Consider the following 24,228-nt stretch of genomic DNA (forward strand, 5'->3'; position numbering starts at 1 on the left):
AAATCCCCCTCCTCCCTCTCTTTAAAAAGAACATACCTGTTGCAGGACATTAAAAGGATAAAACTGAAATAATTATCATATAAGTGTATTCTGAGCTTGAATCAGTGAATAAGTCAACCACACCTAGAAGTAATTTCTGTCCAACACTTGAAGATGATCAGATGAAGCTTGTATATCGGTATGCCCAAGTGACTATCATTTAGATTAACTATGGCTAAAAGAGTAGATTACACGTCGTTAATGAACCGCCACATTTTTTTCTAAGTGGAGAAAGTACCACCTCTAACTCAGATTCTTTCCAAATTTAATATCAACTATTTAAGATATGCTCATTCCAGGATTTGACCTGGAATTAAGATATGTAGTTGAAAACCCTTTTTTGTTGTTTAAATCAGCCTGTCCCCATCCCACAATGTGGGAAATACCATAAGAATCTTATTTTTTACCATTAAACCGCTGGTATATACTTGCAATAAGTATTAAATATGTAACCCTGGCTCGATTTTTTCAGCCCCCCCCCCCCCACCGCCTTCTGGTCACGCCTCATGCCTCGAGTAGTCATCTATAGTGTATCCATGTTTTGGTTATTGTAGTGTTAAAATAACCACCACTATTCCTTGCTTTACTCCTCAATTTAACCACCAGATATGTATTTAGAGAATAACTCCGTGTACCAATCGGGTGGGGGGGAGGGCTGATGGTCCCCCTAGATTCTAAAAACACAATTTTTTTTTTGATTTGGTGCTACAGGGGAAGTATCTTGGACCATATATTTGGTTCTCTTTGGTAGAAACACCCAAGTTAAACACTTCATCAATATTATATTATTCACAACCAGCTTGGGTTTTGAGTTTGGGGGTATAAACAATGTGCCGACAAATGCTGACACATAATATAAATAAAACTGAAAACTTAAGCTAAATTTGAGGGTGGGATCCCCCTTAGCTGCGTCTCTGTTCTTAGCAAGCCGAAAGGGCCTGCTTCACGGAATTATGAAATTCAGACCACTGTGAATAATTCTAATAATAATGGCTTTTTCCATTTCCACTGAGGCAATAAGCTCTTATAGAAGACTAAATGGATGATAATTTACATTTGTAATGCAAATGGTACAAGAATAAAAATACTAAAACGGAAACATATTTAAAGGGCTGAACAAACGTAATTTTTGTCGGCACTGATTTTAGCAGCTAAGTGGGCAAACGATGGCGGTACAAAAACAGTACCTTCGCGCGAGATTTTCAAAACTGAAGTTTATCGAGAGTTGAACGTTTGATTTCAACTTAGTTCTTTCGATTTTTCTGCTGAAGGAAACGATTGAGGATTGAGACACCTCACGAGGAACCTTTTTTTTTTGGCTCGCGATGAAATTTCGCGTTGTTCTTGAAAATCAGCACCGAAAACTAGAAAATTTTTCAAGCTCGAATTGCTGCCTTTTTTCTGCAATTCGATGCTTGTTCGGCAAGTCGGTGGCCGGACGTGTGTCCGGCCCTAAAAGGCTCACTGAAGAAATTGTGGCCTATTTACAGTAGAAGCAAATGAATAATGAAATGTTTCTTAGATATTCTCGATAGAACATTACGCATCGGATTGCTAACGGCTAATTGAGGTGTACTATGCTTCCATGTGCTTTGTTTTAATGTACTTATGGTGCACTAGGATTATGGGAGTTATTACTTTTGGGGCGGAACCAGATTAGGAACTTAAATAATAATTCAATTCTTTTTTATTCAGTGCTTAATCTTATATTGTGGTGCTGTTTTTAGTTTGAAATTGTTGGCAGTTTTAGTTCTTTGATATTATCCTATTATTTCGATGAATTGTGTCACTTTTTGAATGGCGCTGCCCTTACAGAGAAAATTTTTACCCGAAAGCTGAATAACTTCATTATTTGATTGGTCAAAAATTTAAGAGTAGCATGAAATCCACGCCATAGCAATATAACCCAAAATGTCTTCACTATGAAAGCTTTTTGTCCTTTGACACATTTTAGCTCTAATCATTTCTAAAAACCAGGGTCTTCTAAGATTTAACTTTTGGCTGTTTTAAAATCATGAAGCTATTGGGCACGTTCTGCGGATGCCGGATGACAGCTTACCCAAGATTGTCCTTTTCGGCCCACCGTCAAGAGCTAAACGGAAAGCAGGTCATCCGCGGTTGGGGTGGGATGATGTCATAAAGAAAGATTTAAGGGAAATGGGAACTTCCTGGGAGAGTGTACAGAGGGAGGCTTTGAATAGATTGGGATGGAGGAGGGGCATGCGTATCTGTGTTGGCCTCAGGCGGCTTGGTGCTGCAGTATATTGTTAGTAGTAGTAATAGTGATTACTCTTCTATTTTTATATGTATGACATAAATAAATTATGATATTAATAATGGTAAAACTGGTAAAGGCGCTGGTGAAGGAGAATCCCTTTTTTGTCAGTTTCAATTTGCTTAAAATAGTTACCAAACTATACAAAGAAAATGATTAAGAATTACCAATAATTAAATGGAAGATTGTGGTCTAAAAATACACTTTATTTTCGTTTTCTGAAACGAACGTTCTTCATAAGAGAAATATAAAATGAACAAAAATTACCACAAAAGCCACAATTACCAAAGGCCCCACAAATCCTTCAAAGGCCAGAGCATTATTTGCACTTAAATGAAAACAAAACGCATCTTGAACAATCTCTAATAAACAAATTTGTAGATAGATACTTTTTTTGTAAATTTATTTGGGAAAAACCCAAATCGGGTTCCTAAAATTTTTGTTTTTGCTTGCTAAAAAAAAACCTTGGTAATTGCTAAATATTTGCTTAATCTGGCTTAAACCTGCTTTCGCTAAGCAACCGAATCGAGTTCCAAGAACTTTTTAGATTCCTAAGAAAAACCTTGGAAATTGCTAAGTTTTATATTTTTTTTTTTTTTCAAATAATAAGGAAAGCCTCCAAAAAGGAAGCTTTTATTCATTTGTAAAAATATTGTTTTTGCTGGCCAAAGAGATGATATTTTTGACTCGCAGACCATGTTATTTTGAAACATAGGCCGTTCCTGGATGTCAGGGAAGAGGTCATAAGGACGGGTCTAAAGGAAATTCAAGGGAGAGGATAAAGAGTGAAGATTTGAATATATCAGGGTGAAGATGAACCCTATGCAGCTTTGTTGGCCTCAGGGCTGACAACGCTGGCCCTGTTGGCCCTGACAAAGTTGCCAAAGGGTCAACAAAGTTGGCCTTTGTTGACCTCGGTATTTTTGTGAGTTGTTAGCAGTAGTAGTTATAACAAATATCTTGTTTAATAATAACGCATATGACTGAATTAAAAATACTTTTTCCCTATTTAGAATATTGTTAATCAGGGAAGGCTCGCGTTAACAATACAAAAGATTATGTGTTTATTGAGATCTTTCTTTTATTCTGGGCAATGCATTACAAGGTGCTTTACTGATTTGAGCATTATTTTCCTGTTCCAGGTACTCCAAAATTGACTTGGAAAAATTATAAGGGAAAGAAAGAATGTGCTCAAGTAAAAAAAGAAGATCCTTCTGTAGCTTCTGAAATGGACGATGATGTCCTTGTTTCCAGTGACGATAGCACCAGTGTTTGTATGTCTATTGGTTTTATATTAACATCCACTGATACAAATATTCGCTAAAAAAAATTTCTGTATGTTTGGGATTTGAACTTGTTTTCGCGTATATTCTTGGACTTAACTTTTGCTCAGGCCTTTTGCACTCGTACATATAGCCTGAGAATATATCCCTCCCATCACTCGCTAGGATATGGCTTGAGTCTTGTACTTTATCAGGCTTTTGTTTCCTTTACATTATTGATTCTTTTTCATTTGGTGCTTATTTCCCTATCAGCTGCTTCTCTTCTATTTTCCTACTATAACTTTCTTTTGACTACCCTGTATAGAGGATTATTCCTATTATCATTTTTGATTATTATTTGATACTTAATTTCTACGTAACAAATGAAAATATATGCAAGCCATTTTGATCACATTTCCAGTTTATGAAAAATAAAAAATTTTATCAAAAAATAAAAAAATATATAAAAAAGTTATAAAAAAAATAAAAAGTTTATAAAAGCCTAATTCTCATAGTTCCAAAATTTATGCAATAGTTTTGTACGTATGAATTCCTAAATTTACGCTGATCAGTCCAGTAGTCTTCCCATAGTTTTTTTTTTGTGTTCCAGAAAAAAAATCTATAAAAAACAAGTAACTAAGGCCGTTGAAAAAATCAAATATTCCAAAAGCATTCCTTCATTATTGCGATTCAATAATATTTAAAAATACTGTAGTGCATTCAAGATTTTCGTCATGTAGCGCAGTCTTGTAGTGCAGTCAAGATGGAATCTGGCAAATTTTGTAATAAAAATTAAATTTATATTTTATTTCATTGTTTGTAAGCTTTTCAAATGAATTTCCCCTTTTGAAGGTAAACTATTCAGTTCGTAATATACTCTCGCTTTTACCGGTTCTCAAATATGAAAATGTTTTTCAGTTCTTGAATTCAATACAAGACAGACTGTTAATCATAAAAACATAGGAAAACAACGTAAAAATGGCAGCCCTGTAAGAGCTAGTGCAAGCTTTTTTCACATGGAATTTAATAAATTTTGTTTCTTGGAAAATATACTTTTCTGTTTTATTTTGATGTTGTTAAGCTTTTGTTTTTTTCGAATGACCTTTCCTTTTGATATACTGTCAGTTAGTAATCCCGACGCCTTTGTCTGTAATCATGTATGAAAATATATTTCATTTTTTAGGTACAATATATGACAAAATATCAATCATAAAAAATGTAGGAAAACCAGCCAAAAATGGCGGCCATGAAAATATTAGTTCAACCTTTGATATTTTCTCTCCTGAAGTTAAATACAGAAAGTCAAGCCTAGATCCTCCAACTCACCGCCTGTCTATCTCTAGGTAGGTTTTTCCAATTAATGATTCTACCAAAAAACTGTTTATATACTATAACAGTTGTCAGCTCAGAACAACGTCGTTTTAATCTTAAACAAAAATAGTTAGGCTATGTTTCAGTCTACTAAAATTCAAGAAATATATTCGATTGGAACCGACGGGTTGGCTATTTAAAACGAAGGGACAAGATAGATACACAACAAAAATTAACATAATTTTATAGATTTATTTTTAGTCTGTGTGCTAAGTTTTCATATAGACTGCAAGCCTGGTTTGACCTGCAAGGACTTAGAAGGATATGCTATTGTAGTGCACTTTTTGGAGATTTTGAAGATTCGCAACTCCTGCATAAACAGTCTTTCCAGCTAATTTTCCAAGCATATTTCTAATTTCCAGCATATTAATCCAAAGCAGATGTTACTTTCCAGCAATCTCAATCAACTGTGACAAGTTGGTTTGGCTGTGGGTCTGCAACCCACAACGCAGACGTGTAGCTCATGGGAAAATATATCCCAGTTGAAACATTAAGATTGAGCCTTGGTTGAACCCCCGAATAATGATAGCACCAGTCCACCCAAGGAGACGATTGATTATTATGCTATGTTTTAATTTTTTTTAAATGAGGAAATATGTCTCAACTGTCTGAAACTGCGCAATTACACAAAGTGATGGAAGATTGCCACTTGTGGCAATCTTCTTGTGACACTGCTCATAAGAGCAGTGAACCGGTTCAGGAATAAAGAAGCTAGACACCGGACATAACATTATGTACAGTGGACCAGTAAATAAGCGAGAGCAGGAGTTGCCCTGATGATGCGAAAGTAGTCCTATTGGTCGCTCCAGAAATGGACACACGTGTCCCCAGGTATAAGTGGAGGATTTCTGGAACACTTGCTAAACTATCAGTTATTGTCTGCTACGTCCCTACAAATGAAGCCACTGATAAAAAAGATACGGTATTTGCGTATCACTTTAAGCCGTAGCCAAATATATAACAAGTTGTGATGTTATGTGCTTCCTTGGAGACTTTAATGATAAAGCAGGAAAGGGCAGATTCTTCGGCTCACGAGTTCTAGCCCAACATGTCTAGGTCAAAGAAACGAAAACAGGGATTTTCTAATTAATTTTGCCCTTCTGAATGACCTTTTAATTGGTGGATCTCTTTTGTCTCACAGAGATGTGCACAAATACTCATGGATATCGCCAGATGGAATGAACCAAAATCAGATTGATCACTGTCTCATAAACAAAAATTAGTTATCGACCTACAAGATATTTGGACCTTCAGAGGAGCTGGCAGATCAGATCATAGCCTTATGATAGCAAAATTTTGTCTAAAAATGAAGAAGATATGCCGCAAAACGACAGTACCCAACCCTGTCGTTTTACTCTGAAAAACTCTGAGACCGGACATCAAAACAAGATTTATGCTACAGATTTGAAGCCCTATTGAGATTTGAACAGATTGAGAAGAACCTGAATGTTAAACACTATTGTAAGCTATGAAAAAATGCTTCCATAAAACAGCCAACTTTTGGCTTTCGTAGTAGCCTAAAAGGCCAGTGGCTGTTGGAACAAAGGTGAATTTTAATTGAAGAAAGAAAATGGATGAGATTGCCTATCCTCCAACAAGAAGTACTTGTTCGTCTGTTTTCCAAAATGAACAGTGTAGAGCTCTTACAAGGTTGTTAAGAAAAGTTTCTGAGCTGATAAACGAAATTTTCTACAGCGCGAAGCACTGCCGGCAGGAGATTCAGCAATTAAATAAACTCAATATCTGTCTATAGAATTGCCAATGTCATTCAGAGAAACGACTGACAAATCGAGACAGCACTGTTAGGGGGTGTTGGTGACAGAACTGATTGCAGTCAATGAAGTATGGGCAAATCGGTTTGAAAATTTACTGAACGGAATTCTCCCAGACAAGCCCCTGACATTTCCTCAAATATCACCTCGGACTCATCTTCTGCCAATGGGATATTCCGTCAGGTTTGCTGCTGCAGTGATGTTATCCCATGCTGGTAGGACATAGGTGCGCAGGTTGTGTAGATCCCCCTGGTAGGTCCGGCACAGTGTGTTTTTGGGTCCTCTTCTGAAGGCCTTCAATATCCTCTGAAGGATATTGAGGCCTCCTTGAAGCAGGAAATGAACCGAAAGGAGGATAATGACAAGGACTGAATGGTATATCTGTAGATATGATTGAGGCCTCAATATCCTCATGCATCTGCCTCTTTACTCTTCACTTAGATTTGAACAATGACCAGAGTACCATCGGACTGGAAACGCAGCACACAGATCAGGATATTAAAAAAAAATAAAAATTAGCCGTGCCAGGCACCGGATGGGCTATAAGTCTACTCTCAATACCTAGGAAGACGTTTTCTCATATTATTCTACAGAGAACCCAAAGACAACTTGATCAACACCTCCGAAATGAACAGTAAGGCTTCTGGTTAAACAGTGATTTTTTTTTTTTTTTTTTTTTCATTCAATGAACACGGCTCAGAGAATTGTTAGCTAACAATGTTAGTCAACTTTGGTGTTTCTACATGAGAGCCGTTTAGTTTGAGTCCCATTCTCTGTCTCAGTATATATAAAAAAATAAGTAAACTATATGGTTAAAAGTTTATTCTTAAAGGGAATCAGACAATAATACAGAACTACTGTTATAAATATCTATAATTGAACAAATGTACAATGTGGGTGATTTTTTGTCCCTAATTAAATCGTAAAAAAAAGACAGAATGGCAATGTTATAATCCCAAAAGTGCAAAAATTGTCCAACACACAAGCCTCCGTTGTTTGCTATCCCTGCTACTTCTATCCATGCAATTTGTTTTTAACAGGTTTTGTTTGATAACACTTCTATTTCAAAAAATTTTGCTTGCTAACATTGTAAATTTACAATTGAACAGAAAAAAACCCTTAAATATAATTTTCCTAGATAGTAAAAAAGGTGAAGAATACGGCATTTGATTCTACAGTCCCTAACGGCAGTGCTGATCTCCGTTTCATGGCCCTTCAGCCAAGAAATGCAATGGGGGGTTTGGGGCCAGTCGTTCTGTGCTTTCACACACCCTTCCTGCTTACCTTTTCCAGGTACCCCTTTAGCGCTGGGTCGACTCTAGCCGAGCTTACAGAGTTACCCCCTGTCCTCGCGGATCAAAGGATTTCAAATCTAGCGTGTTGAATTCATAAAAACGAATGAAAATGCAGTGGTTATTAGTGTTGTTCATATTATCCTCTGATGTCGTTCCCCCCCCCCCCTTTTGTATTTTCTGTTTAGCGGGAATTTGTGTATAACTCAAATTCTTTTTTTTTTAGGAGTTCTCAAATGCCCAATGGAAATAACTTACAAGAATTCCTATGGCTCTGTGGAGAACAAACAAAATCAATAATTTCGGCGCCACTCTCGTCTAATTTGTATTTTCAAGTGTCTCAAGTGGAAATCCCTGACTTGTTCAATTTAAGTTAATCCATTTTTTTGGAAGGGGGAGGGAGGGGTAAGGCTCTTCAATGTTCAAGATAAGACATCAATTCAAACCATTTGTTTAAAAGCTGACCTCTTGTAGTGGCACTGCAAGCATAGTTCTCTGCTCTCAAGTTTACATTTGACAATGCAGCTCACAGTCCCATAGCGTGTGTTAATAAAAAGACAGTCACAAAATAGTTGGCGGTTCTGGCACCTCTTGTGCCCTGGTAAAAATCTTGATTAGCGCCCTCCCCCTGTCTCCCAAAAAAATCTTCAGGCCAAATTTTAACTAACTCTTCATTTTTAACAAAATTATTTCCAATTTATTAATTTAATAATAGTTTATTTTATTTCGATTATTTAATTATTATTATATAATTATTTTCATTGATTAACTGCACCCTCTACTTTACTTTAATAAAAATAAAATTTCAAAAATTACAAAATGATTATAACTGTTAGATTATTTATTTGAAATTTTGCGCCATATCTGCGCCCGGGGCAAGTACCCCCTCTGTCCCTCCTCTAAAACCACCTCTGATCTGTCATGATTTTACTTTTTCATTCGACTTGATCTTTTCACTCTTGAATTACCATCAACGTATAAGTGCTAGATGTGGCTAATTTCCTCCATTTATTTTAATTTTGGTTGGAAACTAATATAGCTGTCATGGGCGTAGGGAGGGGGGGCAGGGGGGCCGCGGCCCTCCCCCCTAGACCTTCAAATTTACATTAGATATGGCTGAAAAAAGCAGATGGTTTGGAAAAAGCAGTTGATAAAACTCCATCACACTATCGACTGCCCCCCCCCTAGATAATATGCTGCCTACGCCCATGATAGCTGTCAAACTAAAAAAAAAAATACATGGCTAATACTTTAGAATATGTATTCATGATTCAACCACATTGTTTTAAAAATTTGAGTCGTAAATTCATGTTTTACCAGGTTAAGCTCCTATGCCTATATGGGACCATTAAAACGGGGTCTCAGAGTTGCCAGTCCTTCGAAAGGTGACCAGTCCTACTAATAACCAAATCTGAAACGAGCTCAATAATCAATTATGCATTCTGCTCTCCAGAGGTCAAGTTGTTTGGAAAATGTAAAAAGATATAGCAGTTTTTAGTTCAGTTAGAGTTGCCTATTTTGGTTTTTAAGCCAAATGAAAATACAAGTTTACTAATCTCTTTTTCTGAATTGTTTCCTTTGAATTTCGATTGCCCTGTATGTGTATGATTACTAATGTGATTTTATAGCAGTAATAAGCCTTTGTTTGGAATTGAAGGGGTCTTGAATTAATGACAATTTTGTGTAAAGAGTTTATGTAAGTTCATTATTTCTTTTATTTAATTTTTTTATTTATTGTATTTATAAAATGTCATGTGATTCATACACTGCAGGTAATTTTTTTTGTCCCTGATCTATTCCTTATTACGATAGTTTTGTAGAATACCTGAATTATAGCGGGACAGAAATGAAGTATCGAAAATCAAAACAGTTTTTTTTTTTATTTATTTTTTTTTTTGTACTTATATATGCTATTATTGCACTTGTATTTTATGTTATTCAAAGGAAGTAAGAATATCGTGGGAGAAAATAAAGAGGAAGCTATTATCAGACTGGGATGGGAGAGGAGTGTGTGCAGCTGTGTGCAGCTCTGGTACCTTAGTGCTGCTACGAGTTATCAGTAGTAGCAGTAATATTGCCAACACTTCCCCCATGAGTTCTTAATTTCGAAATGGTATGCTATTTTCAGTCAATGAATTTGACATTAGACGTTCTCGAGTCATTTTTGATGACCAAGCACATTTTTTTTAACCCTTCTCACAATTTTTTTTTTCTAAATTCTCTCCCGAAAATACTACAGACCAATAGACAAAAATGAGCTTGTCTTACTTTCCCACCTCCAAGGGTCAGACTTTCACATATATACGACAATAGCCTTATTAGACGAACTCTGTGGGCACGATATTCTTATATGTTTTTATGGAAGAAATACAGGAGATGCATCGATTTTCCCCTTTGACTTCCCTCGAAATCTCAATTTTGTAACACGAACTTTTAAACTAAAACCTCATTTTCAAAATAAAGTTCCACCCTTGAGTTTTGGAACTGTTTAATTAATGAAAAAACCCTCCCCGCCCTCTCCTCCAAGACCAAAAGTTCATACCCTCAGTGGTACTTTCTTAGAAGCTTGTGATGCAGATTTTTCCCCATATTTTTAGTATCTTAGATTTCTTTGAATATCATGTAAAATATGTTTTATGGATGAATTATTGTATGATATAAACAAAATTTATATTTTAAGAGAAATATTCATAGGATATTATTAAGTTTTTCTAGTTCGAAAATGGTTAACACGAAGGCCTTTCTAAAAAAAATTGAGTCAGGGTGATTAATATAAAAGAGGCTCTCAAGGCCGTATCTAGGGGTGGTTTGTGGGTTTTACCCCCTCCCCCCGAAATTTTTTTCCAAGTCATAAACAAGTTTTTGATGCGCTTTTTACAGTTTTTTTCACCCCTCCCCCCTTCCATAAAAATCCTGTATACGTTGGCTCTGGTTTTTGATTTCATAAAACGAGAAAACGGTTTTTTTTTTACTTTTTGAAGCTCCTAGTGAAATTTAGAAACGAACAACGAGTAACAGATCACAGAAACGAGTAACAGATCACAGAAACGAGTAACAGATCACAGAAACGAGTAACAGATCACAGAAACGAGTAACAGATCACAGAAACGAGTAACAGATCACAGAAACGAGTAACAGATCACAGAAACGAGTAACAGATCACAGAAACGAGTAACAGATCACAGAAACGAGTAACATAACACAGAAACGAGTAACAGATCACAGAAACGAGTAACAGATCACAGAAACGAGTAACAGATCACAGAAACGAGTAACAGATCACAGAAACGAGTAACAGATCACAGAAACGAGTAACAGATCACAGAAACGAGTAACCGATCACAGAAACGAGTAACAGATCACAGAAACGAGTAACAGATCACAGAAACGAGTAACAAATCACAGAAACGAGTAACAGATCACAGAAACGAGTAACAGATCACAGAAACGAGTAACAGATCACAGAAACGAGTAACAAATCACAGTGGAATATTCCGTGCATTGAAACCATAATATGGTGTTAAACAACCATTGAAATTGGGTTGAATACCAGTATATTTCTCCTAAATTTTCAGACCACTGGAGCATTTCAGACCAACATATTAAGTGTTGTGACAACAACCAATAATATTCATTTTCACATACCTTATTATCAAGGAACAGATAACCATTAAAAGCAATATGCGCATCATAAATGCCACCTTTTCCAAATGCATCACCAACCCATCTAGATGCCGTTATGGGTACAATATACCAGACACCGCCAGTTATGGTTCGTTTACACATTGCGGAAATCTGTTCGAACTATGGCTAAAATAACGCTGCGTTTTAAGGCAAAGATTTCAAATTATCGCAATAGCATGACCTATGTTCTTACCCTCTTCTGAAAGCTGTTGAGCAATAGAGAGCCAAATGACACCATTTTTCTTAGTTTTCTTATAGCCTGGGTGCGCAGGATCATAGAAGCTGAGTGTAGCCTTGAACCAAAGTTATAAGATCGTGTAGTTTTTGATAATCCATACTCATGATTTTATTCATTTAAAAACCTTGGCAAGATTCCGTCCTGATTTTACCAAAATGTTGCGGAAAGCTTAAGATTTTTTCTAGCACAAAAACGGACGGAATTTCCGCAGGGATTGCTAAATCCGCAAGAATTTCCGCAATGTGTAAACGAACCATTAGTTCAAAAATTATGACACACAGAGCCACCTTCATTCTCTTGATTCAGGCAAGCCGCTTAAACTATTATGAAATAAAAGTTCGAATCTATTAAAATGGCTGAAAGTCAACAATTACTTTAATTGTGTCATGAGAACTGACAATGGTATTCTATTTATATAAGCTTTCAAAAACTGTTGTTACATATTTTATTTAAATTGTTTTAGCTATTTTCTAGAATCCAAGGTTATTAGATTCCGTCGAGCATAGTGGCAGCTCCAACCACACAAGTGTCTAATCTACAAATATTATTATTATAATCACTAACAAAACCCAATGGGATAGTTAACGCATTAAAATTCCAAATCCAGTGATATTCTATAGCACCATTCAATTTAAATAACCATCATTATCATTAAAAACAGAACCTAAATTAATTTTAAAAACTTTTTATATAGTTTACACTTTGCTGAAAACAAAATACTTTTTAAATGGTTTCACTTTTTTAACTTTAATAAATAAAAAAATGTGAACACTTTTAGGAATAAATATTATTATATGTATATTAAACTGAAATCCACATTCATTTTTTTTTTTTTTTTAGTACAGTGAAAATTATATTCTTGTCATGAAAATGCATGCAAGAATATTGTTAATGCTTCAACGAATTATTATATGATTTTTGTTACGTTTATGCGAGTAGGACAAACATTTCGAGGGGGAGGCCAAAAATCAGTAATTAACTAAATTTAAAAAATATTCACCTAAATGTAAAGACCGTATACTCTACAGACATTCTTTATTAAAACCAGTAACAAAATCACAATAGGATAATCAATGCATTGAAATTGATAATCTGCTTCTATTCTATCACCAACTACTTGCGATGCCCTATAAATGCAAATTAAATATCAAAATGTAAAAAAGCCCTTTTAGAATTCAATACGTTTCATACAAATTTTAGAGAAAAGTAGTAATAGCACTACAAACCATAAAAGTCAAGCGGAGAACTCGAAGCCCGATTTCACGAAGTCTATAAATAACGAACAGTGGAAAGAAGATAAACAAGCAGATTCGTTACTTTTTTAGTCTACTTAACCGCAACAGGATCGGATGCCTCTCCATTGGACATTAACTGGCAATATCGATACTTGGGTTAAGGAGAATCGGAAAAGTTTCTGTGATGAGGATGTAACGAAGCAAATACGGAGGTCATTTCAGCACTCGAAGTCTATATCTTCTCCTCCATTTTAGCATATTTTTCAAAAAAGTTGGACCTTTCTTAGGGGTGAAGAGACTCCCCAAGATGCTCTCATACGGGTGAGGATATTAGACATTTATAGAGAACAAGAAATAAGAGCTTACTTTGATGTCATTGACATTGCTTCCATAACACCAAATAAGAACTCAGAATAGTTTCTGAGGGAGTAGAAATTTACAGAAAACAATCCTTTCTGTGGTGATTAAGGGGCATAGATAAGGGGAAACCGGTACTAGATCAGATGCAACTCCATTGGACACGTGAGTATCACTGCCTCCTTTACCATTGTCATTTCAAACAGCTGGTGGTTAGCGAAAGAAGAACAATTGCGTTAAAGCAACAAAAATAGGTAATGTTAAAGCGACAAAAATGGGTAAAGCAGAAGAAAAAATGAGAACATTATGAAGCCTTCTAAGTTCTCCACTTCCCACTCAGTAATGTTGAGAATATTCTTCAAGTCTCAAATAATAATTCTCAATTTTTATACACATTCCAAGCTTGTGCTCGTTGTTGTTGTGATCTCTACCCAATGATGAAAGGCATACAATTTCAAGTGTGGGAACTTGCTGAAATTTATCCCTAACAAATTATATGTCCCCTCTGAGACAATCGAATTTGTGACAATGATGTGGCCGTAACTTGCATCAAAAACAAGATACTTCTATTATCGGATTCATTAGTCTCCAATCTCCATTCATCGAGCTTTTTCAAAGAGAAAAGGAGATTCTAACATAATTTTCAAATCTAAAGAAACACTTTTGGAGAAATTATGGTAAGCTTTGAGTGCCGGATTAAAAAAAGGTGTACCTGAAAGTAGAAACATACTCCCGACCGAAGAAGTAAGGAAAACAAAAATTTAAAGTAAAATAATTTTGAACTATCAAAAATGATAAATATTGAAAAAAATAGGGGAACAAAATCCTTAAAATTGCGACTAGAAATTTTCTGTTATAAAAATTTTAATTACAAGTTATTAATTTATTTGCAGTCGCAGCAAGCATGGTGTTAATTTACTGTACTAATATAAGTGTTACATAACCCCAGAATCAGGGTTTTTTTCAAGAAGCATAATTGAGAAGCAGGAACAATACATAACGATCAAACGCATAGTTTGAGTGGTGTCATAAACGCATTTTGACACTCAAACTTTCTGACTTCCTATGAGCATTCAGATAAAAAGATGGTCTGGTGAGTGGGGAAGTAAAAATTAACCTCCCTCAAGCAAAAAGCTCGAAGTAACAATCTATAAGTAAGGGTGACACTGGTTAATAGTAACCAAAACTCTAAAAAAAGAGATTTTGATAACAATTGGTTGTGACATAGCCAATCGATTTAAAAGTATCAAAAAACTAAAAAGTATCAAATTCTGATATTAGAGAAGGATCCAAAATTGCTTAAAAAGTAATAAAACTGTCCTTTTTTCAAGACCTTCAACCAGTATTTGACCGAGTTTGAACGTAAAAAAAACATGTACATCTAATTTCAAAAATGTAATACGAAACGTGAGTAGAGCTGAATATCAGCAAGTGATAACAAAATTGTTGTCTAGCCGATATATTAAAACCATATGAGAGCAGAAAATGACAACACAAATTCCACAGGGGAAATAAAGGTTTATTTTCACAAGAAAAAAAAACTTTCCCATGCTGACCAATGGTACGCATTGTGCAGGTACTGATCTGCATTGTGCAGGTTCAATGCCTTCGGCCGGGAGTACAATGCGTGTTTGGAAGAAAACAAAAAAGAGGAACATAAGCTACGAAAAAAATGAGTTTAAAAGATTCATTGAAATGAATCTCAGTGCCAGGTAATTTATAAAGAAATTAATTCTTTCGACACGCAATATCGCCATCTACATTTCTCAATTCACCACTAGTAATTCACAGCTATGAAAGTAATGCGTTTGGCATTCTTGCTAGTCCAAAGAATCAGTATCTTTTACCTCATATAGCCAACACAGTTAACACCAAGAAGAAGAACAAATTTGGCTAGTAACTTGCAGAACTAACTACTTCGGATTCGGGGCTTGTGATAGAAACTATGTGAAATAAACATCTTATCAGTGGCTTTTATTATATCGTAGGACAAGTAATTATAAAAGATAGTGCCGTTTATTTAATTATTTTAACCAAGACATATGTAGCTTGGTTGGAAATAAAATTAATGCAAAATTTTATAATGAAATTGGTCAAATTCCATTCTAACAAAGTATAAAAGAAATGTTTGGGTTAGATAAACATATAGTTGCCTTTTTATTGTTAAACCTTATGTAAGTCAAAATTCAGCAGTCAATTCTCTATTTTGACGATGTAAAATGTGGATGCGGTCAAATTGGTTTTTGAAGGGTTCATATAATTTATATAATATAAATATATAATATATTATATAATGTAATAATATATATAATGCTGAATACATGCAATATAATATATATTATACAACATAAATAAATAATATTAAAGAATTATTAAAATCAATATTAAGTTGAATAGGGGTAGCAAAATTTTACTTAATGTAAATTTCTGAAACTCTCAGCCAATTTATAATATGAAAAGTCATTTGGTGTTATGCAACGTGTAGCTGAGGCGAGGCATCAGGAACATGTTGGCATCAGGTTATTACAGAGCAATTACAATAAGTCAGCAGGTTATCGGACGCTCACAAGAAAATTTACTTTTCTTTAGCTTTTTACTATGCATATAAATTCGGTAAGCGAATTTACGGTAAGCGAAAAATTACCGAAAAATTCGTTAGGGGAGTATTTTTCGTTATAGAGACTCATACAGTCAATAGACTTCGGTAAAAGGGGAGAAATCCGTGGTATGGCAAGTAAATCCTATTTTGTCTCACGGCTGGAGGATAGAATTGAGACTTTTGTGTATCACAGAAAAATAAAACATTTTAAAGACTAATTCTGGTGCATGGAATTTGATCAGACATTTTCAGAATCATGAAAATGAACATCTGTAAAAATGTGAATTGGCAACTTATGATTTTTGACTAATAGTACTACCGTCAATATACTTGTATTTGTTATCAGAAGATGAAGACAAAACTATTCAACTGCTTAATATAAAAAGGACACTAATTACGATATCAAGGAGGCACACTTGTGCCTCTATAAAGAGGCGACCCACCACAATGTTAAGCGATTTCAGGTCCTAGAGATCGCAGAGAGATGGCGGTAATTGCATTTTGTAGCCCAAGCTCAAACTAAGAAACTTGCAAAATTTCATCCTCCTCCGACTTTATCTTCATGGGGTAAACTGGGCCGGAAGTTTGGACCCTCCCACCACAGCCCCCCTTAACGTTGTCCGATTGGGCTGAAATTTAGAGGTTAAGCTTTCCTAGGGCCCGGGAGCTTATCCTCGAAATTTCAGCTTAATCCGATCACTCCTTCCCTGTTTTCAAAAAACCAAATAGAGGCACTTAAAATTCATTTCTTTTTTTTTTCTTAGCCACGCCTACAGGCCACAGTTGGCACCGGATCCGGTTGAATGAGGACTCATTCAAAGCAGAATTTGACCTGTTAGGACCTTTTGATATTTTCAGACTGAAAAAATTATCCCCCGAAGTTACATGTACAAAAAACCTCGTTTTCCTATATTAGCCCATGTTAATTTTTCCCACCACAACCCCCCTTTAACGTTGTCTGATCTGGCTGAAATTTAGAGGATAAGCTTTCCTGGGGCCTGGGAGCTTATCCTCGAAACTTCAGCTCAATCTGATCACTCCTTCCCTGTTTTCCAAAAACCACATATCAAGATTTTTGGGAATTTGCTTGCGTCGAAAAGAGCTTCAATGTGCTAAACAACAATTACTATTGTGTTTATATGGTCCAGTGGCTGAGACTCCAGAATTTCCGGCAAACCACCCGTATTAGATTCACTATCAGAGCAACTTTTTGATATACTTTGAAAAGAAACTCAGCTTCTTTTTTAAGTTATTTGAAAAAAATTAAGTTTTCTAAAGAGTTAAAGAGGCTGAGTTACAAGGTCGACCCTTAAAACGTACAGGGATTAGGAGGCACAGTTGGGGGGCTGTTAAAGAGGCTGAGTCACAAGTTCGAACCTTAAAACGTACAGGGATTAGGAGGCACCCTGTTTAACTTTAACTCCTGACACGATCAGCTAACAGTTAGTCAAGCAATAATAAGTAATAAACTGTACAAAAACGTGCAGAAATTATTTGAAAAAAACTACGTTTTCTAAAGAGTTAAAGAGGCTGAGTTACAAGGTCGAACCTTAAAACGTACAGGGATTAGGAGGCACAGTTGAGGGCTACCACCCCCAAACCCCCGCTTTCGCAGCCTTTAAATATAAAAAATTTCTTTAAACTGAAAGTAAGGAGCGACATTAAAACTTAAAACGAACAGAAATTATTCCGTATATGAAAGAGGCTGTGCCCTCCTCAACGCCTCGCTCTTTACGCTAAAGTTTTTATTGTTTAAAAAAAGAGTTGTGAGAAAGTCAAACTTTAGCGTAAAGAGCGAGGCGTTGAGGAGGGCACAGCCTCTTTCATATACGGAATAATTTCTGTTCGTTTTAAGTTTTAATGTCGCTCCTTACTTTCAGTTTAAAGAAATTTTTTTTATATTTAAAGGCTGCGAAAGCGGGGGGTTTGGGGGTGGTAGCCCCCCAACTGTGCCTCCTAATCCCTGTACGTTTTAAGGTTCGACCTTGTAACTCAGCCTCTTTAACTCTTTAGAAAACGTAGTTTTTTTCAAATAATGTCGAAAAAAGACAGTGACATCTTAGGATATCTAAAAAGCTTACTACCAAGGGCGTATCCACGATTTTCGTTCGAGGGTGGGGGGGGGGGAGTTTACAAAATAGCTTTAAAAACATAACTTCTTTTTAATTATATGCATTTTTGTTACAGTTTTACGAGTCGGGCAAAAAAATATTGGGCACGTCTAATTCTGAACCCCCCACCCCCTCTGGAGACGGCCTTTATGTTTAAAATGGATATGCCAAAAAATATAAATTTAAACAAAAAATACAAATACCATGCATGCCAGTAGTAAATACAAGAAAAACAGTAGTGTATATCACTATTTTTATCAACAGTTCGGATGTCCAATCCCAAAACAGTGTATCTGCATTTAAAAAAAATTACAGGAGAGACTCGACAATTTTGCGTTAAGGCGAGACTTACGCGTGCTTGGGAAAGTGTAAATGAATAGTACTGCCCGATCGGTTTTTCATTTCGCGTAGAGCTATATTTTGCGAAAGCTTGATACTCGAGAAAATAAGACTTTTTCTCTATATGAACTGTTTCTAAAATGCGCCTTAAGGAGTTTCATGTAGATACAATATTTTACACCATCAGAAATATAATAGGGAACTTCGACCACCCCATTTTCTTCAGATACTAGTTATATTCAAAAAGTCAATTGATTGGGACTTCAACTATTTTAACAAGGTCTGGACTCAAGTCACACTTTGGGATTTCTAGCCAAAACTGCTTCAATAAAAATTGTATCAAAGATTAACATTGTTGATGGTGATGGCACAGGAGACGGGTATGGTGGCAATTCAGGCTTATCATTGGTCTTTCAGACACACTGCTTTGGGCTAGTGATTGTGTTGAAGCCATTTGAATTGTTTTGGAAAGCCGTGTTATAAACAGCTGATAAACTGTAAAATCGAAATAAGAAATCAATTTAGAGCGAAAAGTTTCACAAGAACCCATACTTAATTCAAAATTGAGAAACGGGCAGATACGCTGTTTTGGCCTTGGACAGCCGAATTTATATGGATTAAATCATCAGCAAAAATACAGTTTTTATCTTGTGTAAAGGTTCAATTTTCTATCTTTAGTTAGTAATTTATTTGTGAGCCTTCTCTTAAAAGGCGGTCAACCTATTCCTAAAAAGCTAACTCAAAAAATACCACAACAAAAGGCAGCTTGAAAAAAACTTCTAATTGAATTTTTTTGCATTGTTCCCGGTAAAAGGGGAACTCACTTAAAGAAAAATAGAGCAAAAAGGAAACTTGAAAAGAAAATTTCTGAAAAAGGTCCTCCTAAACTAATATCAAATGCACTTAAAACTAATTGAAAGGCACATAATCTCAAAATCAGGCTAAACTCCAATTCTAGCAAAAAAAAAGAATGGAGACTAATTACCATTCTAGAAAGTGGATATGTTGGAGGGGGAGGTCTCATCATATTGAGTTTAACTCTTTTCTGGTATATCATAGGTAAATACTGATGAATCCTCTGGAGGATTCAAGAATTTCAGAGAATGCAAAAAAAATGAATTAACCCGCACCATTGTTGGTGGGCCATTTTTCAAAATTTGGATATACCGACATTTTTGCAAAATATTCTAGATGGCATAAAATTGATTGGTAGAAGAAAATTGGCAAATGGAGGTCATAGAAAAAATGGCGCGCTTCACAAATTTGTCTAGTCTAATAAGTACCTCTTCTTTAAAACTCAAATGGCTTCAAATTTTCCATTTAACCGACATCCCACCCCCTTTGACCCAAAGAAAATTGGTTTATTTTGCCAAATCTAATTACTAATAATAAAAAAAGGGTTTAGCGAGATTTCTGACAGTGTTAGAACTTAAATGCAAAAATCAGGAACTGAGCTTCTTCCGACGTTTCAGCAGCCTGAGTTAGCTTCACGAATAAAAGCCATTAAGGAAATTTAGATTTGGGATCCGGGGAAATAGAGCTCCAATTTGTATCCACACATCTGGGGAGTTTCTTGAAACAGTTGCGAAGCCTAGGATAATCAACCAGACAAACATCTTGTATGCTGTAGTATCTGCAATATAATACGAAGTTGAATGTAATTAAATAGATTCTGAATTTACTGAAAGACCAAACAGTTTAGTCACAGACAGCGCTCTAGTGTAGCCTATATAAAAAAAAAGGTCACAAGGCTTCAATGTACCATTTTTTCCCCCGAACCCGTTTATACGCAATGGGTAGCCGTATAAACTTCAGAAGGGACTCATTCGATTGTAAATTAGAAGTTCTAGTGTCCTTTTTAAGAGTAAAAAGTAATTGAAGAGCAATCCCCACTCCTACGGTTTTTTAGCTCCTCTTCCCCACAAATATCCAATCAAAATTTTAAATAACCATTTTGTTCAAATTAGTCTAAAAGTCAAATAACTATTTCTCCTGGTATTACAAGAACCTCCACAGCCCCTAGCGCAAGGGCTTTAAGTTAGGAAGTTATCAATGTTATATAGTGGGTTTGTTTTTGGGAAAGGGGTCGTCAACATAGTGTATGCAATATCTCAGTAACGGCAAGGGAATTATGACAAAATTCACTAAAACGTTGAATGGGATATCAACATAAGTCACAACTTGCATCAAGCTTGTCAAATGGGTGTATGTGAAATATTTCAAAAACCGCTAGCTTGAACTTTCAAATTTTGAGAGGGGTGCTGAACTCGATCAAAAGACATTATGTGTATCAACGTTGTCAGAATGACATATTTCCGTACGACAATTGGCAAAAGCTCTTGTTAAACCGACAAACAAAAATTTAAAGAGTCAGAAACAGAGAGCTGAGTGATCCCTTTGTTAAAATTTTTTCTCTTATTTCATTTTCATTCATTAGTAATCTTTTGAACATTCTGGCAGGATGATTTTTTCGATTTTATTATCTATAAATTAATGTTGAATCAAGATTTAGTTGAAGAAAATTTTAAAACTTGATTTCAAGTCGAACGAAATTTACATGAATGAAGTAATGAACGCAATCAGTGACAACGCTGAGCGTTTTTACAGCATCAAATAAACTATAATCTAATATTTTCATTCTTAAATCAAAATCCTGAAAAACTGGAGAAATATTCTTTATGTTAACCAATAATAAAATTTCAGCAATCACAAACGAACGGAAATTAATTTAAAAAGAAAAAAAAATCCGAAAAGAGTTCTTCAAAGAAAGTCATATAATTGTTCAAATTTAAAATGACATAAAATTAACTGTGAAAGAACAATTGAAACCCAAACTGAATATCATTAAAATAAATAATCACATAAAGGCAATAGATGCTGATGTAGATGAAAAATTAAATCCTAAAACGAGTAAAAATTAAAATAAATAATAACATAAAGGTAATAGATGCTGATGTAGATGAAAAATTAAATCCTAATACGAGTAAAAATTAAAATAAATAATCAAATAAAGGTAATAGATGCTGACGTAGATGAAAAATTTAATTCTAAAACGAGTAAAAATTAAAATAAATAATCACATAAAGGTAATAGATGCTGATGTAGATGAAAAATTAAATCCTAAAACGAGTAAAAACTAAAATAAATACTCAGGACAAACTTAAAACGAACAGAAATTACAACAAACAGGGATTTGTCCACTACCAATAACCCCCCCTTCCCCGCCTAACAAAAACATTGTAAATTCTATGGTTACATTTACACCTTAGTGAAAACAAGATATATTATAAACATGATTTTTATAACCATGACACTGAAAAATTAAATAAAAAGAATACTATAAAATAAAATCTTGAATTGCTAGATTTCTACGAAACGATATCATTATAACATTCAGTTTGTTTTTATTAGTTCTTTTCAGTCATCTTGATTATTATAGTAATATTGTTTTCTTATTTTTCATCGACGTTTTGAAAAATTAAAGCACAGAAAAATGCATATAGTTTTTAATAAGACGCAAATTACATAACAGACTTTAGAAGGGTTACGGTTGGGGAGGGGGGCAGTATCCAACTCCTGTTTGTAGTGATTTCTGATCGTCTTAATTTTAAATATGGCTCTTCAGTTTACTTCGAAAAACTTTTTTGTCAATTTTTTTTTTTAATATAATAATACGTAAAGTCCTTGTTTTTACAAATGTAGTTAAACCTAAAATTTTAGAGGAGCTTGTCTGTATTGTCTCAGAAGGACGGCAAATCTTGAAGATGTCGCTACATGTAACAAATAAAAGCCGAATCAACTGATATATATATATCATTGTCATTCTTGTTTTTTATACCAGGGGGCTATTCCGAATAGAAAACATAACACGCGAATTTAACATCTGTAACAAAAATTTGTGTTACATTTTTACGAGTCGGACAAACATTTCTCGGGGGGAGGGGGTTGAAACCCCCCAAACCCCCCCAGGCTACGGTCTTGATTACTACTATCGACTCTCCACAACGATAAGCCTTCAGATCCCAAATGGTTTTAAAGATAAATGGTTAAAAGTATAAAATTATTTTACTTCTTTGAAGAAATAATACAGGACTGTACAAGAAAAACAACAAAAATTTGAATTAAAAAAAAATTGAACCAACAAGTTTCTGATGCTTTCAGAAAGCTGTCCGTTTTTTGACTTAAAGGTTATTGAAAACAAAATTAAAAAAATCAGTGGTAGGATCAGAAGTGCAGTCCCATAAGGGGTGCGTAATTACCAAGTGTATACAAAACTTTTTACCAGAAAAAACTAAAACTTGGGAGATTTTTAGCAGAAGTATGTATTTGTTTTTTATTTGATAATTCAAACAGCGAATGTCGCCGGTTATTTGATTTAGAACAGGGGTCAGTAGCGTGAGTCTGTAAGCTCATCCAGAGTTGACCCAGCTCTAAATTATTGGAAATCTGTGGAATGTAAACAGGAAGGGTGTGCAAAAGCACAGGATGGCTGACCCCCCTCCCCCCATTGCATTTTCTGGCTGAAGGGCCATGAAATGGCGATCAGCACCACCAATAGCGAATGTAAATTCAATGCCGTATTCTTTACCCTCTTCTTTACCCTATAATCAATGGTCTTGGAATAGTCAATGACACGATAAAAAAAATACTGAAAGAACACAGTAAGAACAAATAACTACTTGTTTGTTAATTAGATATTTTGATTAAATAAGATATAATTGATAACATTAATACATGTTGAAGTCTCAATGAGGAACATAGCGAGGAGTTTTGATATAGTTCTCATTATACTCCTCCGTTATTTTGCTATTTTTACACACCTCCCTTTCAATTTTTGAGTAAATATCTGGCTTAAATAATAAGGAAATGCTTTCTTTTCTCTTTTTTTTTCCTTGTGCGAATTGACAATCTTACTACTACTACCAGGGCCGTATCCAGGATTTTTTCCCAGGGGAAGGGGCTAAACCAGAATCTCTTATTTTCGGGGAAGGGGTTTACAAAAAAAAAATTTAAAAAATGCATCAAAAGTTTGTTTATATTCATTTTAGTTACGTTTTTACGAGCGGACAAACATTTCGGGGGGGGGGGGGTTGAAATCCCCTAATCCCACCCTGGATACGGCCTTAATTACTACTATCGATTCTCCACAACGATAATCCTTCAGATCCCAACACAGTGGTAAACCCTTTTCTTCTATCCTACTTCGTCAAAGCTTTTTAATTAATTAGCAGACACAATTAGTAGAGCTATTTTAGACACACGTCTTTATTCAAATAAAAGATGCGATACGACTGAATTACCTAGTGAATAGTATATTAAAAAACAATTTCACTTCCATATGTTTGGAGGAGTTCATCATATAGACGGGATAATCATAAGAAAATAGGAAAGAACTCAGTCGAAGGCAAATTATTGTCGTTTTTAAAATCCCAAAGGGGATTGATTTTAATCAAAACGGTGAATGAAACTCAGAGAGGAAAGAAACTAACAAAATGAAAAATAAAATCAAAAAGGGTGAAAAAACGAGGATTTTGTCAGCCAGTGGCGAACTAGGAAGAAGACTAAATAAGCAAATATTTCGGCAAGGACCTCCGCCAAGTCGTCCTCAGTGCTAAACAAAAAAGAAGAAAAAGAAAAAAAAAACAAAATCTAAC

General features: G+C 35.1%; 2 protein-coding genes across 3 annotated transcripts in view; one reads left to right on the top strand and one right to left on the bottom strand.

The window, feature by feature from the left end:
- The window catches only part of LOC148942300 (uncharacterized), a 55,777-nt gene extending 46,205 nt beyond the window's left edge, over positions 1 to 9,572 (top strand). For both annotated transcript variants that reach the window (XM_089102969.1, XM_089102968.1), the window contains 3 exons: positions 3,457 to 3,588; positions 4,760 to 4,919; positions 8,238 to 9,572. In XM_089102969.1, coding sequence (XP_088959095.1) covers positions 3,457 to 3,588; positions 4,760 to 4,919; positions 8,238 to 8,388 — 443 coding nt within the window. In that variant the 3' untranslated portion in view covers positions 8,389 to 9,572. The remainder of the gene's footprint in view (positions 1 to 3,456; positions 3,589 to 4,759; positions 4,920 to 8,237) is intronic.
- Positions 9,573 to 18,165: 8,593 nt separating this feature from the next.
- LOC148942301 (xylosyltransferase Oxt-like) overlaps positions 18,166 to 24,228 on the bottom strand; it is a 130,931-nt gene continuing 124,868 nt past the window's right edge. The window contains exon 13 of the mRNA XM_089103768.1: positions 18,166 to 20,207. Coding sequence (XP_088959894.1) covers positions 20,078 to 20,207 — 130 coding nt within the window. The 3' untranslated portion in view covers positions 18,166 to 20,077. The remainder of the gene's footprint in view (positions 20,208 to 24,228) is intronic.

This window comes from Artemia sp. Qi Xiang Cuo, chromosome 17, assembly GCF_049724085.1.
Source record: "Artemia sp. Qi Xiang Cuo chromosome 17, ASM4972408v1, whole genome shotgun sequence".
NCBI classification, from domain to species: domain Eukaryota; kingdom Metazoa; phylum Arthropoda; class Branchiopoda; order Anostraca; family Artemiidae; genus Artemia; species Artemia sp. Qi Xiang Cuo.